General features: G+C 34.7%; 1 protein-coding gene across 4 annotated transcripts in view; it reads left to right on the top strand.

Annotated features, from left to right (window-relative positions):
- ALKBH8 (alkB homolog 8, tRNA methyltransferase) overlaps nt 1–16,427 on the top strand; it is a 71,789-nt gene that overhangs the window by 17,144 nt on the left and 38,218 nt on the right. For all 4 annotated transcript variants that reach the window (XM_058545296.1, XM_058545298.1, XM_058545299.1 and 1 more), the window contains exons 7-8: nt 826–896; nt 14,245–14,351. In XM_058545296.1, the coding sequence (XP_058401279.1) occupies nt 826–896; nt 14,245–14,351 (178 nt within the window). The remainder of the gene's footprint in view (nt 1–825; nt 897–14,244; nt 14,352–16,427) is intronic.

A 16,427-nucleotide genomic window follows, 5' to 3' on the forward strand; every position in this document is an offset into this window, starting at 1 on the left:
TATAATGGAAAAAACCAAATAATTTACAGATACAGAGAAAAGGCTAGTTAGTTGCATGGTCTTGCTCTTCCTCTTCTGTTGAGAATGTGGAAGATAATTCTAGGATGACATGTTAGTGAAAAATCTTGAGGTTATTGATTTTTTGCACTTGTTAGCAGCATCTTCATCTGATATTTGTAGTAATCAAATGATTTCAAGAGTTTTATTAATGGCAGGAGTTGTGCGGGTTTTTTTCCTGCATTTATCCTGATGTATTATGATTGCATATTTGCCTATCAGTCTTTCCACTGGTGTCTAAGCTCCTTCAGGAAGGGACCATGTCTTACTAGCTTTATATGCTCTCACCATGTAGCAAAGTTCCTTTCAGTTAATAGGTGCTCAATTAACAGAGATTGAGAGCTTGGTGAAGGAAGCCGTATCGTATTGTTATGCTTAGTCTTCACACCTGGTTATTGCTTTTGTTCTACAAGAACTTGGGAATCCAGTGTTCAAGGGAAAAGATGGCTTTGTTATTTCTCTTTCACATCTTTCTCTTGGGCTGGGATTGGGTAAATGTCCTAGTTAAGCAATGACTCTCAAGTCTTGATTTTCGAATCCAGTCCCAATGGCACTTTAAATCATGAAGTTAAGATATTTTTAGTTCAGATTTAGTTTAATTTTATTTGGTCACATTCACTGTAAATGTTTCCTTTTAACTAAAATTGTAGTACATTCCTGATTGTCAAACAATGTTTTCACCATAATAGTGTGAGGCTATATTTAGAGTCGTCTTAAATCTACTAAAAGGAAAAATGAAGTGATGTGTTATCCTATCTTCTATCTCAGGAATTCCCGCTCATATTGACACGCATTCTGCTTTTGAGGATGAGATCGTTTCTCTCAGTTTGGGGTCAGAGGTAAATGTTCAAACATTTTTATTAGCTATCAACAAATGTCTTACCTTATACAACACCCTTTTCAGAGAATTTTCCACATTTCTTAATTCAAATTAAGATTTTTAAAATGAAAGTAAAGGCACCATTAGCACTTTCATTTCTTACAGAAGTGAAATTATCACAGTGTCTTCTTTTAGATGGTCAAAGTTTTATCTATCAGCTCATCAGATGCCAGGAAAAGCCATGTAATTTAAATTTTTACACATTTTCCTTTTAAAAGTTGAGTAAAATTCAGACTTCTCTTGGCAACAACTTACTGAAGCAGCATTGCCATCTAGTGGCAAAAGATAGTAGCTGCAGGCTATGCAAAAAGGAAACAAAACTAAAATATGTCTGGAATTCTGATAAACTTTTTCACATATATTACCTGATTCAGTCCCTTCAAAAACTTTGAGTGGTAGAGGATAATATCCTCATTTTTACAGATGAGGAATAAGAGGTTCATGTTTATTCATTGACTTGTTTCTATAGCTGTACTTTACTTGAACTGCTAAGGAAGCTGTCAAAAACATGATTTAAAGTGATCCATGCAAACTGCAGATAGAATTTTACATAGAAATCAGAATTTAAATCTAGAAGAATCTGTAAAATATAGGGTCATCTAGTCTAACTAGAGGTTGCTTGAAAATCTGATCTTGTTCCTGGAGACAAATATACTATTTACTAGCATTTTTTAATATTTGTGTAGATCCCGTCACTGAGGCTTCCGAGCTTGTGTGATCATGTTGATACTATGACTAGAGATTTAGTGCTATTTGTTGATAAGACAAAACGATCTTATCAACTACATGTGTGGGGTCTTATTAAGTGCTTTGAAAAATAATGAGGATGTGAAGGGAAAAAAAGAGTCTTCTGTGTCTAGTCTATTTTCATTTTACCTCTTATCCTGGCTTGTAGCTTTAGGGGACCAGTAAAAAACATCCTTGTCTTTTCTTCTCAATTGTGAAACCAATTGAGAAAGGAGACAGAAGAGCAAAAGGAGATCAGAGTGTCAACTTAACTACTAAGAAAGCATGGAAGAGTGTGGCTCTAGATCTGTAGCCAAGTGGACTTGTTATACTTCACCTCTGAATTAGAGAGACATACCACCTTTTTTACTGGCATAGCCAGACAACTGGATACCTCCTCCATAGGACGTGAAGAATATACTAGATTCTGCAAACCAGCTGGATCTGAAAAAGAGACAGGAGAGGGCTCAGCCAAACAAGCTTGCTTCAGGCTAACCAATCAGTTAAGGCTTGCCTTCTCTCCTGGGGAGCTGGAAGTGAAGGAGTGGACATGTGTTCTTCCTATACTTTCACTCCCATGGAAACTCCCTCCCCTCCTGGGGAAATATGAGGAATGGGGACTAAGTGTTCCTCCAACACCCTACAAGGTCATTATGTAGTTTTCAATTAAAAGTAGTAAAGAAGGGAAAACTTGCCCTTTAGTTGCACTGAAAATCTGCTGTAACCGTTATCTCCATTTGGTGTCTTTGGGGGCATATAATGTTTAGCTGCCAGTTTGAATGATGGAGTTTGTGATTAAAGCCGTCTTTTTAATAGTGGGAACACATACATGTTATAGGTTATGACAAGAACAGTAGATTTTCTTGTAAAAGATAGCTTTTGAGGGGAAGTGAATCTTTGTAATTTTGAAAAAAAATATTTACTAAACATTTAAGTTTATCATGCTATTTAAAACAATCTGCTATATTTGGGGCCCTTTATTTCATCTGTAAAATAGGATTAATAATACCTCTTGCCTGGCTGAAGGATTGTGATGGGAATAAAATGAGTTAATGAATGTGAAAACGTTTTTCAAACTCAGTGCAATCCATACATGTAAAGGCTTATTAAGATATGCTGCCTCTTGGGCTCCTTACTTGAAGGCTTCACTCCTGTAACAAAGGGAATCTCATGTTTCCATTGCCTCGAAATAGGATTTCAAGTGGTAACCAGAAAGATGGCTTTCTTCTTTTCTTCTTGCATTTACCCACTGTAGCACTCAGTGCTGTTATGGTTTTTTTTTGTCCTCAGGAAGATTTGCCCTGAGCTAACATCTGTGTCAGTCTTCCTCTATTTTGTATGTGGGTAGCTGCCACAGCATGGCAGTTGTTGAGTGGTGTAGGTCTGTACCCGGGAACCAAACCCAGTCTGCTGAAGCAGAGCATGCCAAACTTACCCACTAGGCCCTGGGGCCGGCCCCCTGTTTGTTTTTGATGCTATGTAATTACTTAAATTCTCTCCTAGACCTAGAATCTGGGTCCCATACTTATGTCTCTTTTTCTTTATCGTCTCATCATTAACATCCTTAATTGTTTTAAGAAATTCACTGTAGTGTTTACTCCAGCTTCCATTTCATTGTAATAATTTGTTAGTGGCATCATTGTTTTTTTTTTTTTAGTGTTTGTTTTGTTTTGTTTGTTTCTCTTTGGCTAAAATCTTGAGGTTATACTTTAACTTTTTACTTCTCTTTTCCAAAAAATTTCTAAGATCTCTTAACTCTTAAATGCTGCAACACAAGGTGTTCCCATGAGGTATTCTTAACTGGTATATAAATCTTACTTAAATGCCTTATCTTTATGACTACTTCATATTCTTCTTAAAACTCTTACAGTTCTTCTAAAAGATACTGTACATGTCATAGTGAGCCAAAATTGTCTTTATTTTTTAAAATATATTAGTTTTGCCTTTACAATTAGATTGTAATCTTCTAAAATGTTTTTGTGCCTCCAAAATTGTTACAGATATACGTATATATGTTATGTGATGTGTATATGTTAGGATGCTTTTAGCTGCAAATAACAGCAGAAAACCCAATTAAAAATGATTATACAACAAAAACAAGTTAATATCTCGTATAACAAGATGTTTTAAGGAAGGCTAATTCCGAAAGTTTTAATTTGTTTGCTTAGCTCAGAGATTTCATCAAGGAACCAAGTTCTTTCCGTCTCAAATGCTCCCTGCTCCCTTACCTAAGGACTAGCTTAGGGAAATATCCAACAAGGAGTAGGATGCATCAGGACATGTGAGAATAAGCTACACCCTGTGGAGTCAAGTAGGCTTTTGCCTGTAAGTACTCCTTCTCTGATAGGTTTGTCCTGCTGTAAAATCCAGTCTGCCTTTGTTGGCCATGCGTGTTTTGAGATATATCCTTGACGTAAACCTCCTTGTGATAATGAACTAGTAGTGTTGTTGGACAAATAATCAGTTCAGCAAGTACCGTAAGACTTGGTCAGCTAAGGATGAAAGTGACCATTTAATGTGCATCTACAGAAAGCCAGAACCAAACTTTTATTGTAAATAAGATAAACAATTTTTTGATTAAGATTTACTTGGAAAAATGAAACTAAAAATTATGAAGACAGTTTAAAAAATTTTTTTATTTAACACATTTAGATTATATTTCAACTATACACTAATTTTTAGAGCAAAGAATGAGTCATATGAGCTTTGTTTTGGTATTATTTTTCTGATAAAAATATGATAGTGTGTTAAAAATTCCCTTAGTTAGCTTTTTTTATAGCTTGATTATAAAGAGCCATTTTTTGCCAAAAAAAATTAATGAAGTCTTTGTCAGTTTTTCCAAGAATCTCTCTTAATTCTTTGATATCCAAATTATTTCATTTTGAAGCACGTATTGTATATCATTATTGTTTTATTTTCTCTTCTTCAGTTGTGCACTTCCTGACTTTGCCAGAGCTCCAAATGTTAAATGGCTTTGCATGTGATTTAAGTGGTTCTGCGACATTTATTTCATCAACTTCTGAAAGTCTTCTGTCTTTTGTCAGAATTGTGATTTCGATTTGTTTTGTATTTGCATTGCATTGGCTAATATTTATAGGATCATGATTTACTGAAAGACTGACAACTCTGGTATTGAACAGAGAAATATTGGGGCAAGTACTAATTTTATAAGAAGTTGGTTCATCAGTAAATACTTCTTATTATGATGACTTTTACAACTGAGTGGTCTGGGTAATTGGGTATTTGGTTAATGAAGTAACCATTGACATTCAACAGGCATCTATTGAATGCCTACTAGAGGGCTACATCTTTCATTATATTACCTGTTCTCTCTCCAGGGTCATGCTTTCAGCAAATAGTTACTGAGTCCAGCTTGATCTCCTGAAATAGAGTATTGAATAAAAATTTTTTGTGAAATGTCTTGAACTCCCGATTGCTCTATTGCCAGCTGAGTGGTTTTGTAGCTTCCTTGGGTTTTTTTCAACCTGGTCTCTGTATAGTTTGCCCCAGAGATGTTCAATTCTCATTTATCAGGAATGACTCACAGGGTACTTCTCTTTTAGGAGTTTATTGCTTTAACGGACAAATGTTTCATCATTTTCTGATCTTCAGCACAAACTGGGAAAAAATACCAAAGATACTTTCTTTATAAAGCTTAAAACAGCAAATACAGTCTGGACCCTGGGCATATTGACCTCATCTCCAACCTCAAATTCAGCCCTCAAATTTGCATATATAAGCAATATTTACAGCCTCAGAAGCCAGACAATTTATTCTTCCCATTTTGTCTTGATTTCAGGCCTCAGACTTGATTCTTATCTTCTCAGATAAGAATATTCTTGCAATATTTACATTTTCTGAAGTTCTGTCAAATGGATTGTTTGTACTGAGTAGCTCCTTTCTCCCTTCTCTCATCCTTTGTAGCACATTTGTGATATTTTCCATAGTTTCAGTAGTGCCCTTAGCATTAAAAGGATAGTAATATGCCATCCTAGTGGGTGTGTATTTCTGCATTTGTGTGTGTGTGTGTGTGTGTGTGTGTGTGTGTTTGTATTCATAGCCATGGTTACTTCGATATGGCTGTATATATTGATGTAGTTGCAGAAAGAGAGCATAACTCTCACATGGGATATTTGGTTGCATCATAGTACAATCAACATGGCATTAGGCCAAATCTTCATTTTTCTTTTTATCCAACATGTCTCTAATATTGAAAACTTCTATGGCCAAGTAGATTCTGCTGGTTTGTGGGCCAGAAATAAATGCTCTACCTTATTTGATCATGTTCGTTGTTGTACATTGAGTTCTTTTTTCACTTTTAAGCATTTTCCCTACAAACTTATGTTCTGAGGCTCTTCTCTTTCTGCATAATTTTCTTATCTTTCAAGATCTCTTGGAAGGCAAAATTCCCTTTTGTGTAAATTGGGCAAATGGGATTCTGCTGACAGTTCTTAAAGTGTACTCTTTATCTCCTTTAAATGGAGTAAAATCTCCTTTATTCCTGATCCTGTGATAAGGATAATGGCAAAGAGATATACCTGTTTCAGCAAGCAATTTGCTAACAGAGTCTGCTTCACAGTGTGGCGTCATAAAATAGAACATTTTGCTGTATTTGGAGCCTTCAGGCTACTGATTATTCTACTTTTCAGTTAGAATTTGTGCATTTACTTTGTAGCAAAATAGCAGCATTGTATCACTCCAGTTATATTGTAGAACTAGAATAAAACTTACCACCTGAATGCAGAAAACTACAGTAGAAGCCTGTTTAGGAGATGTAGTTGGAACCAGTAGTTTGCTAATTGAAAAGTCACTTAAATTGGGGAATAATAATAATAAAAGATACATATGTATTGCAAATATTTTAATTTACATATAAATTCATTCACCAATATTTTGATGTAGGGTCTTTCTTTTCTTGAGGGTCCACAGTCTGCCTTCCAGTTTCCATTTCTTTAAAATGAAGCAAAAGCTTAAAGACGCCTATGAAACCATCTGAGTGTAGGATTTTATGTTTTGATGTTTTTTTCCAAGGTTTTATTATTGACTTTTCGTATCTGTTGTAACAATTTATAATTTTGTTCACTTTCATTGAGTCTTTCAACAATATTCAAATTAGTTTATATGGAAGAAAACCTATCTTATTCTATTTTCACTGGTTTATGTAAATATTTAATTAGATTAAATAATTGCAATAACAAATGTAACCAGCACAAAGAGGTTTGGGAATGCACACAACTGACTTGTTAAGCATATAGCTGAACTGCTGAGAACAGAAGTGCATGAACATGTTGGAGAGCTGCCTATTTTCCATAGACACTCAGGGCATGAGTGTGCTTCACAGAAGAAGTGAAGCATATTGGTTGGTGAAACGGATGTCTGTTAAAAGAGCTTTTATTTATGTGACCAGCATTGTCCCAGCCAATGTGGATGATACAAAAATATTTTCAGGCTTAATTTTTTTCCCCCTCAGATTTTCAACCCAAATATCCAACTCTGTAAAAGACATTTTCTCTTTTCTAAATCAAAATTCATTATCTTTGTCTTCAACCATTTACCACCCACTGCTATTCTCCCATAGAAAAAAAATTTTTTTGCTCTTCCTGGGTTTCCTGCTCTGATTAATTGTCTGCCAATTGATCAATTTAGAGCCTGGGAAATATTCTGGACATGTATTTTTAAGATTATGAATTTTGCTCTCAAGTACTAAACAGTATTAACTGAATCCCACAATGTATTTTTTAAAAACAGGTTTATAGAGGTGCAATTGTCAAACAGTAAACCACACATATTTAAATATGTACTCATTAAAACTTGACCACACTGAAGATAAGGAACATATCCATCATCCCCAAAAGTTTCATCATCTCCCCTGTTCCTCAAGCCCTTAGATTACTTAGTATTTTCTAGAGTTTTTTATACAGGAATCATACAGTACATTTGTTGTGCGGCTTCTTTGACTCAACGTAATTATTTGAGACTCATTCAAAGTCTAGCTTAATTGTTATCTTTACTTTCTTGCTGGACAATATAATAACTTTAGAACACTTAAACTCCATTACACCCTTCTAAATTATATGCTGTTATTATTGTGTATTTGAATTCTCTTAAATTTTTTAGATATTTCTTTGATTTATACAGTCAGTGTTCATTTAGATTTATTTACTGTTTTCTTTGCTCTTCATTCTTGTATCTCGCACATTCCATCTGGAATCATTTATCTTTTGTGTAATGTACAACCTTTAAATTTCCTTTAGTCCAGGTCTGCAGTTGGCTAACTCTGTTTTACTTTTGGTCTGCAAGTGTCTTTATTTCACCATCATCCTTCAAGGATATTTTCACTAGGTATAGAATTCGAGAGTGGCAATTATTTTCTTTCAGCGCACTAGAGATTTCATTTACCCTCTTCTGGCTTACATTATTGCTCTTGTTACCTTTGAAGGTGACGTTTGTTTATTTCTCTGGCTTCTTTTAAGATTTTTTTCTTTATCTTTCACTTTCTGTAGTTTTATTTGATGTGCCTGATTATTCTGTTTATTTTGGTGGGTTTGTTTATTCTGCTTGGGATTCATTGGGTTTCTTGAATCTATGAATTGGTTTTTTCCATCAATTTTGGAAAACTCTCAGCTATTATCTCTGTAGATTTTGGCTGGTGTCCCATTCTCTCTCTTCATCTACCTTTTCTCCATGTACTTTATTTCACTTACTCTGTCTTCGTTGTTTTCTGTCTTTTGTCTCTCCATGCTTTACTCTAGATAGTTTCATCTGTCACTAATTCTTTCTTCGGCCATGTCTGATTTGCTGTTAAACTCATTCATCAGTGGCCTAATTTCAGTCATAGTATTTTTCTGTTTTAGAATATCTGTTTGGTTTTTCTTCAAATTTACAATGTCCTTTTTTTTTTTTTTATTATTTCCATTTCTCTGCTGAAATTTTCAAGCTTAGCGTTTATATCTTTGAACATGATAAGCATCTTTGTTTTATAGCCTGTATTTGATATTTGAATATTTGAGGTCCCTGTGGTTAGTTTCTATTCTCCTTGGCAGACTGTCTTCTTCCAGAGCAGATACTGTGGTTTATTCTGATTCAGAATGTCTGAGATTCAGGCTGGTTTTCTGTATTTATAGAAAGCTCACAGGCAATTGTGATATTTAGCTAGGATTTTGAACCATTGAGTTAGAAAATGCTGAAATGCTATATCTATATAGTATGAACTCCAAAGGCAGCAAGATTTCAGATTAAGCTTTCAGATAAAGAATAAATAGAAATGAAGTAATATAGGCCTCAATGGCAGTTCTAATCATCATTTAATTAAATAATCCAATGCAGTGCTAGAAACTGAAAACGTTAAAGTCTGTGTGTCTTGCTTCCAAGTCCTTAGGTGTTTGCGCTGAGACTGGATTCAGCATTGGACAAGTCAGGAGACTTGGGTTCTAGATCATTCCTATTTGTAACTTTTAATGGACCATGGAGAAATCACTTCATTTCTGTGCTTTCTGTCATAAGTTGAAGTTGGCATATAATTCTTGAATTTTAATTGTCATAAGCAGTTGATAAGCATTTAATAATAATGATAGTAGCTACTGTCGCTTTCATTCCTACCACCAACACTACCATTACCATGATCATCACCACGAGCAACCACCTATTGTTTTTTTTTTTTTTTTTGGTGTATATCTTGTAGTTGTTTTTTAAACAATTTTTATTGAGATATAATTGTCATAAAACATATTAGTTTCAGGTATACAACATAATGATTTGATATATGTATGTATTTCAAAATGATCATCACAGTAAGTCTAGTTAATATCCATCACCACACATAGTTACAAATTTTTTTTTATTTGTGATGAGAACTTTTAAGATCTCTCTTAGCAATTTTTATATATATAATACAGTATTATTACCTATAGTTACCATGCTATACCTTACATCACTAGGGTTTGTTTTATGACTGGAAGTTTGTATCTACTGACCACCTTCACCCATTTTGCCCACCCTTCACCCCCCACCTTTGGCAACCGCCAATCTCTTCTCTGTATTTATGAGTTCAGTTTTTTTTTTTTTTTTTGAGATTCTACATATAAGTGAGATCATATGATATTTGTCTTTTTCTGTCTGACTTATTTACTTAGCATAATGCCCTCAAGGTCCATCCATGTTGTCACAAATGGCAGGATGTCCTTTTTATGCCTGAATAATATTCCATTGTGTGTATCTATCTAACTATCTATCTATCTATCCATATCACATTTTCTTTATGCTTTTATCCATCGATAGACACTTAGGTTGCTTCCATGTCTTGGCTATTATAATAATGCTGTACCTGGGGGTGCAGATATCTTTCTGAGTTACTATTTTCATTTCCTTTGGATAAATACCCAGAAGTGGAATTGCTGGATTATATAGTAATTCTGTTTTTAAATTTTGAGTAACCTCCATACTGTTTTCTATAGTGGCTGCACAAATTTACATTCCCACCAACAGTGCACAAGGGATCCCTTTTCTCCACATCCTTGCTAAGACTTGTTATTTCTTGTCTTTTTGATAATAGCCATTCTAACAGGTGTGAGGTGGTATCTCATTGTGTAGCAACTACCTATTCTATGCTAGGCCTGTGGTAGGTACTACAGTAAGTGAGTTTTTCCTTATGAGGAGGAATCCAGGGCCTCAGGATACTTTTGGGTGTATCATCTTTTGCAGAGAGACAGAAAACTCTATTTGTTTTATTAAAAATGTTCAGAGTTCCTCTTCTCCTCCACAATAGACTAATTCTCTCACGCTGTGGTGGGATTCTATATTTGTAAATCCAAGGAAAGTATGTAAACATACATTTTTGACATAGCTGTATTTCTTTGTAAATAGTTTGTAGTTTCAATCTTGTGTCCTTGCAATTGAGTCTGTCTCCCTTTTTCCTTCTCTCCTTTCCCACTTGTCCAAACATGGTAGACATGGCCATGATGAGGTATGTAGAATCAGTTGTTTTCTATTTAAAATAAAAAGTAAACTCTTACTTCATTTGGGTCCAGTGAAAACGTTAGTGCAACTACAGAAGATTTATATTTGGCAGGCTATGGGAAACAGATGGATTTCTCTCTATTCTGCTAAATTCTCAGCTATGGAATATTTTCTCGAGTTAAAGATAGTAACGTCTATCCTCTTAGCTTTCATCATTCTCTATGAATCACACATCATTCTTCACATCATATTGTCTCTTGTCAATATACCCTTCAGGGTTTCAAAAGGTTAATGAGCTCAGCCTATTTCTAACCAATAAGAATCGGGATTAAGTTTGTCTTCTTTCTCAGAAGTGTTCCCAGTAGCAATATACTCTTCATTTTCCTGTTTAGCCAACGTGGAGAACTGTTTATTTCTTCATGTACATTTCTGTCCTGAATCTTATCTTGACTTAAGTGATAGAGTGATAACTGTGTCTGGGGTTTTCACTCTATTGTATTTTGACTGTGTAAAGGTTTTATAAGATCAGAATGTCTAGGGTTTTTTGTTTGTTTGCTTTGAACTGAACATTATCCTCAGTCATGCCCCATGAGCTTGCTGGGAACTTGATCTTTATTGACTCTGCCATCTCAGCAAATAAAGAAAATAGGTAAAACCAAAAAGAATAATAGGAAAAAGCTCCTGTGGGACAAGGCTGTCACATGGCAGAATGATTCAGCAATTTTAGGGGAGCGTTACTGATTATGAATCCTTAGTGAATTTTTTTAAAAATCTTTTTTTCATCTTTTAATGAGCATTATTTAGTTAAGATACAGGTACTTTAAATAAGATGATATTGATAATACTTTATTTTTATGATGGAATGTTTTAAGAAAAATTTAATTTTCATAGAGAATGTACATTTAATTTTATAAATAGAAATTATTTCCTTAAATTGAAAAGAACTATACTCTCACATTATTTACCTGTGAGATAATAGAAAATATATATATTGGTTTCTGCCCCTGGTTCCTGGCACAGAACTCCTAAAACCCTTGTAATTTCCTAACTGATAAGAGCATCTTTTGTTCTAATATTTGGTCTTTCACCCTGGTTCCTGACACACAGTTCCTAAATCCCTTAGAATTTCCTGAGTGATAGCAGTGTCTTTTGTTCTAATGAGATGACTCTTGATGAGCTCCCAGATGGGGGCTGGTCACCAGTAAGACTGAGCAATGATTAGAAGCTTGGAATTTTCAGCCCCACGTCCCCATTCTCCAGAGACTGGGAGAGGGGCTGGAAATGGAATTCATAATTGATCATGTCTATGTGGTGAAGCCTCCGTAAAAATCCCAATAGTATGAGGTTTGGAGAGCTTCCAGGTTGGTGAACACCTGGAGGTGCTGGGAGAGGGGCATGCCTGGACAGGGCATGGAAACTCGTGCCTCTTCCCACATACCTTGCCTTAACGTGTCTCTTCCATCTGGATGTTCATCTGTATCCTTTATCATATCCTTTTATAATAAACTGATAAACAGTAAATAAACTTTTCCTGAGTTGTGTGAGCCTCTCTAGCAAATCAATAATGATCATCAATAATAATCATTAAGTATTCTGTACATTTTCTAACATAATTCCTATTACATTTGGCTTATTTGGTAGTGCATTTTTTTCCTTGAAACTTGGCTTGTATATTTCAGGACAAGTGTTTCCAAATTAATTAGCGTCATGTTCATACTTCCCTTGTCAGTTCTAATCATTTGTTTAAACTGAGATTTCCCTATTTTAAGATCATTACTCTCTGTTGATAGGAGGGAATGTTTGAATTTCACAATAATATATGTATTGTGTATTTGAAAACATGTTGAATATTGATTAGTTAGAAATTGTAACCTCTAGGTGGGCAGAGAACATGTCTCTTATTCACCATTGCAACCTTTGCTGCCTCACACAATGATTAATAAATATTTGTCTAATGAATGAATTGAAATCTAGTCTCTCAGAATATTTTCCCATCAATAGTTTTCATCCAGACAGTTTTCATTCTTTTAAACCACAAATGATTGTCTCTAATAATGAGCATATTTATTAATTATTTTATTTCCTATATGTGGACCTTAGTGTCTACTCAGAAAATTGAAACCTATATATATTGATTTAAAAATGGGCCACAGTGGGTTTTTTCCCCTTTCCCTAACATTTTATTATGAAAAATTTCATACAGAAAAGTTGAAAAAATTGTTCAGTAAATACCTATATATCCACCACCTAGATTCTACAGTTAACATTTTAATGTATTTGCTTTATCAAATATCTATCCTTCTATCCATCCTCTATCAATCCATCTTCTTTTATTTATATATTTCAGAGAAATCACAGGTATCAGTACACTTCACCCCCAAAACTTCAGAATTCATCTACAGTGTTTATAAATAGAATGCTTTTGGAGTGTGACTGTTTGAAATTATGTGGATCATTTGGAACAGATAATTGCTGGAAAATTAAATTCTATCATCTTACTTTGTTTTCCATACTGAGATTGGAAGAGCAGATGAGAAAAGGAAAAAAAGCAGCTTAGATCTGTATAATTCTTTATAGTTTACAAAGAAGTTCCATGTGCATTATCTAATTTGATCCAATATTATTAATAGTAGTAGTAGCTAACAGTTACTGAATGCTTGCTTTGTGCCAGGTGCTCTGCTAAGTTTACCTTTAATGAAGGTACTATGCTAAATTCTGTTTATCCCACTGACAATTGGTTGTCATTTATTTTTCAAATGGATTGATTTGTTCACTTAAAAAAATGTCAGCCCTGTGACATGTCTTTTAAATTCACATTTGTCAGCTACTGCTATAGAGTGAAGTCTTTGGTATTTGGGTTCCTGAGGACAAAAATATTTTCTTGGTGTTCTATCTTTATAGGTTGCTATTCATAATAATATTTGAGCACAACTTAAGAAGAGTTGCTGAAAATGTTCCTGTGTTCTTTGATTATCTCATATATCTCAGTCTCTAATATCCAAAATGTTGCATGACTTTAAAGGCAAAATGGATTCTATAAAAATCTGTATCTAATAGTTATTTCTTCTTGGATTATTAATTAATTATTAATATGTTATGAATAATAATAGCTACCATCTTTTGTATTTACTATGTGCCGGATCCTGTGATTTATATCCATTCTATATTTAATTCATGTGACAATCCTGTAAGAGTTGAGGAAGCTAAGGCACAGAGAGGTTAAATGGCTTGTCCTGGATCATATGGCTAGTAAATACAAGAGCCAAGACGTGAATGTTTCAGCTCCCAAGTCCTTGCATTTGACCACTACCCTAGTGTTTTGCATAGTATATATGATCCTCAGACCACCTGCATCATAATTTCCTGGAGTGATTATTAGAAATGCAGATTCCTGGGGCTCACTCTAGACCTGTTGAGTCTCTCTATGGACGAAGTATGTTTTTAGTCATTCAGTTGATTCTTTTGTGCACTAAATTTTGGGAACCACTGTGCTGTGCTGTTCTATAAGCATTATCATGTTTTAATCTTTATTAGCCTAGAAAGATAGCCATAATCAATGAATCATTCTTTTCCTTGGACTACATGACATTTTGGATTGATCTTTATGCTTTTATCTTCACTTCAAGATTGTCATGGATTTTAAGCACCCGGATGGTGTCACAGTGCCAGTTATGTTGCCTCGTCGGAGTTTGCTCCTGATGACAGGAGAATCTAGATACCTTTGGACTCATGGGTATGTATTGAGGTGACCTTGATAACAGGATACCTTTTGCTTTGTGAGAGTTCTCATTCTTTTCTGCCTGAGCCACCAGAACCATGCCCCATGCCTGCACTTGAGGCTTCTGGGTTTAAATCCTCAGGAACATCTATGTCTTTTTTTTTTTTTTTTTAATTAACCTTTTATTTTGAAAAAAATTTAAATTTAAAGAAAAATTGCAAGCATAGTACAGTGAACTCCCGTCTCCTTTCACTTCGATTTACTAATTGTGAACATTTTACCATGTGTTTATTTCTTTCTCACGTGTTATCATTATTATTTTTGCTGAGTTATTTAAGAGTAAGTTGCAGACAACCTATTCTCTTTACCTTTACATGCTTCATTGCATATTTCCTAAGAGCAAGGACATTCTCTGTATCAGGAGTTGGCAAACTATGGCTTGTGGCTAAATTCAGCCTTTAGCGTATTTTTATACAGTTCTTGAGCTAAAAATGGTTTCACAGTTTTAAAGGGTTGTGAAGAATAAAAACAAAAACAACAAAAAATATGTGACAGAGACTATATGTGGCCCTATATGCTTAAAATATTTACTATCTGGCCCTGTTACAGAAAAAGTTTGCCAATCCCTGTTCTATGAAACTGCAGTGCAATCCTCAAATTCAGGAAATTCAACATTGAAAAAATACTCTGATCATTCTCTTATACAATCCAGGTACAAATTTTGCTAGTTGTGCTGCATAGTACTGTCAAAGAAAAGCCAGGGCCTGACTAGTTAAAGCAGCAAAGACAGATTGTACTCAGGAACTATTGCAATAGAGGAAAAGAGACCACAGTTTTGAGCTGAGCTTAATTTCAAATACAGCAAGGAAAAGTGGGGATTTATAGCCACGGAGCCTGGGATTAGGGGTGGGGCAGTGTTGGTGGATAGAAAATTACTAAGAGGAAACATCAGTGGTAAGGGGGAGATCTGGCTAAACCGACTACAGGATTCTTGTTGAAAGCAGGCCAGGGTGATCAGATATCACCTGGGGGATAGTGGTGGATGAGGAATTTGGTCAGATATCAAGGATAATCGGATACCGAAGGTAGGGGATTCTGGCTAAACTGACTTCGCAGGATTCTTGCTAAAATTGAGCTCTTGGAGGGCATGCCCAAGGCTCGGGCCTAGTCGGGCTCAGAGGAGCCTGAGTAAAGTTTGGTGAAGGAGAGAATCTTTGTCAGGACTTCATGGTAAGTTTTCCCTCTGATCTAGAATTTGGTCCGTGATCCTGCATTACATTTAATAGTCAGTTCTCTTTAGTCTTCTTTAATTTGAATCAATTTCTCAACTTTTCTTTATCTTTCATGACATTGACACTTTTAAGGAGGCCAATTGTTTTATAGAATGTCCTTCAGTTTGAGTTTGTTTGATTGAATCTAATCTGAAGGAAATGGATTATGCACTTTTGGTGGGAATTCATCATTCATTCCTCCTTTTGAGGAGGGAACATCACACTGCTAAAATTTGCATATATTTTCACTCGAAATATTGCTGAGTTCTGTACTTATTAATACTGTCCTGCTTAGAGATTTTAGCTGACAGATTTTTATAAGAATTCAAGGAAATGAACGTGTAAATGAATTTGTAACCTGTCCTAAATGTGCGCCATAAAAACAGATGGCCTGATTTTGTGCACTGAGGCTTAAATTTACCTGATTTTTTTTTTATGGCCATTTTGAATATTTTTACTTACAGTACATGAAAGTGATAATGTGATCCAATGGTTTCAAGTATTTCTGGAATTTTGAGAATATTCATATTTTCTTTTTTAAGAAGCATTTTTACTATCCATGACATTTAGACTTAAGAGTAATGCTATTACAGCAAATACAAAATAAAAATTACTTTTCATAGGCATATGTTATGAAAATATTTTAATCTGTTCTGGGTAATGGTACAGATTAATTCTCCTAAACATTTTTGATCACATTATTCTGTTGTTCAAAGCATATTGTGCTGTTAAATATTAAGAGTAGTATCTCTGGAAGATTGAATTGCAGGTAATATTTATTTTTAAACCTTTCTCTAGAATCAAAATTCTCTACAAAAAT

This window comes from Diceros bicornis, chromosome 7, assembly GCF_020826845.1.
Source record: "Diceros bicornis minor isolate mBicDic1 chromosome 7, mDicBic1.mat.cur, whole genome shotgun sequence".
Lineage (NCBI taxonomy): Eukaryota > Metazoa > Chordata > Mammalia > Perissodactyla > Rhinocerotidae > Diceros > Diceros bicornis.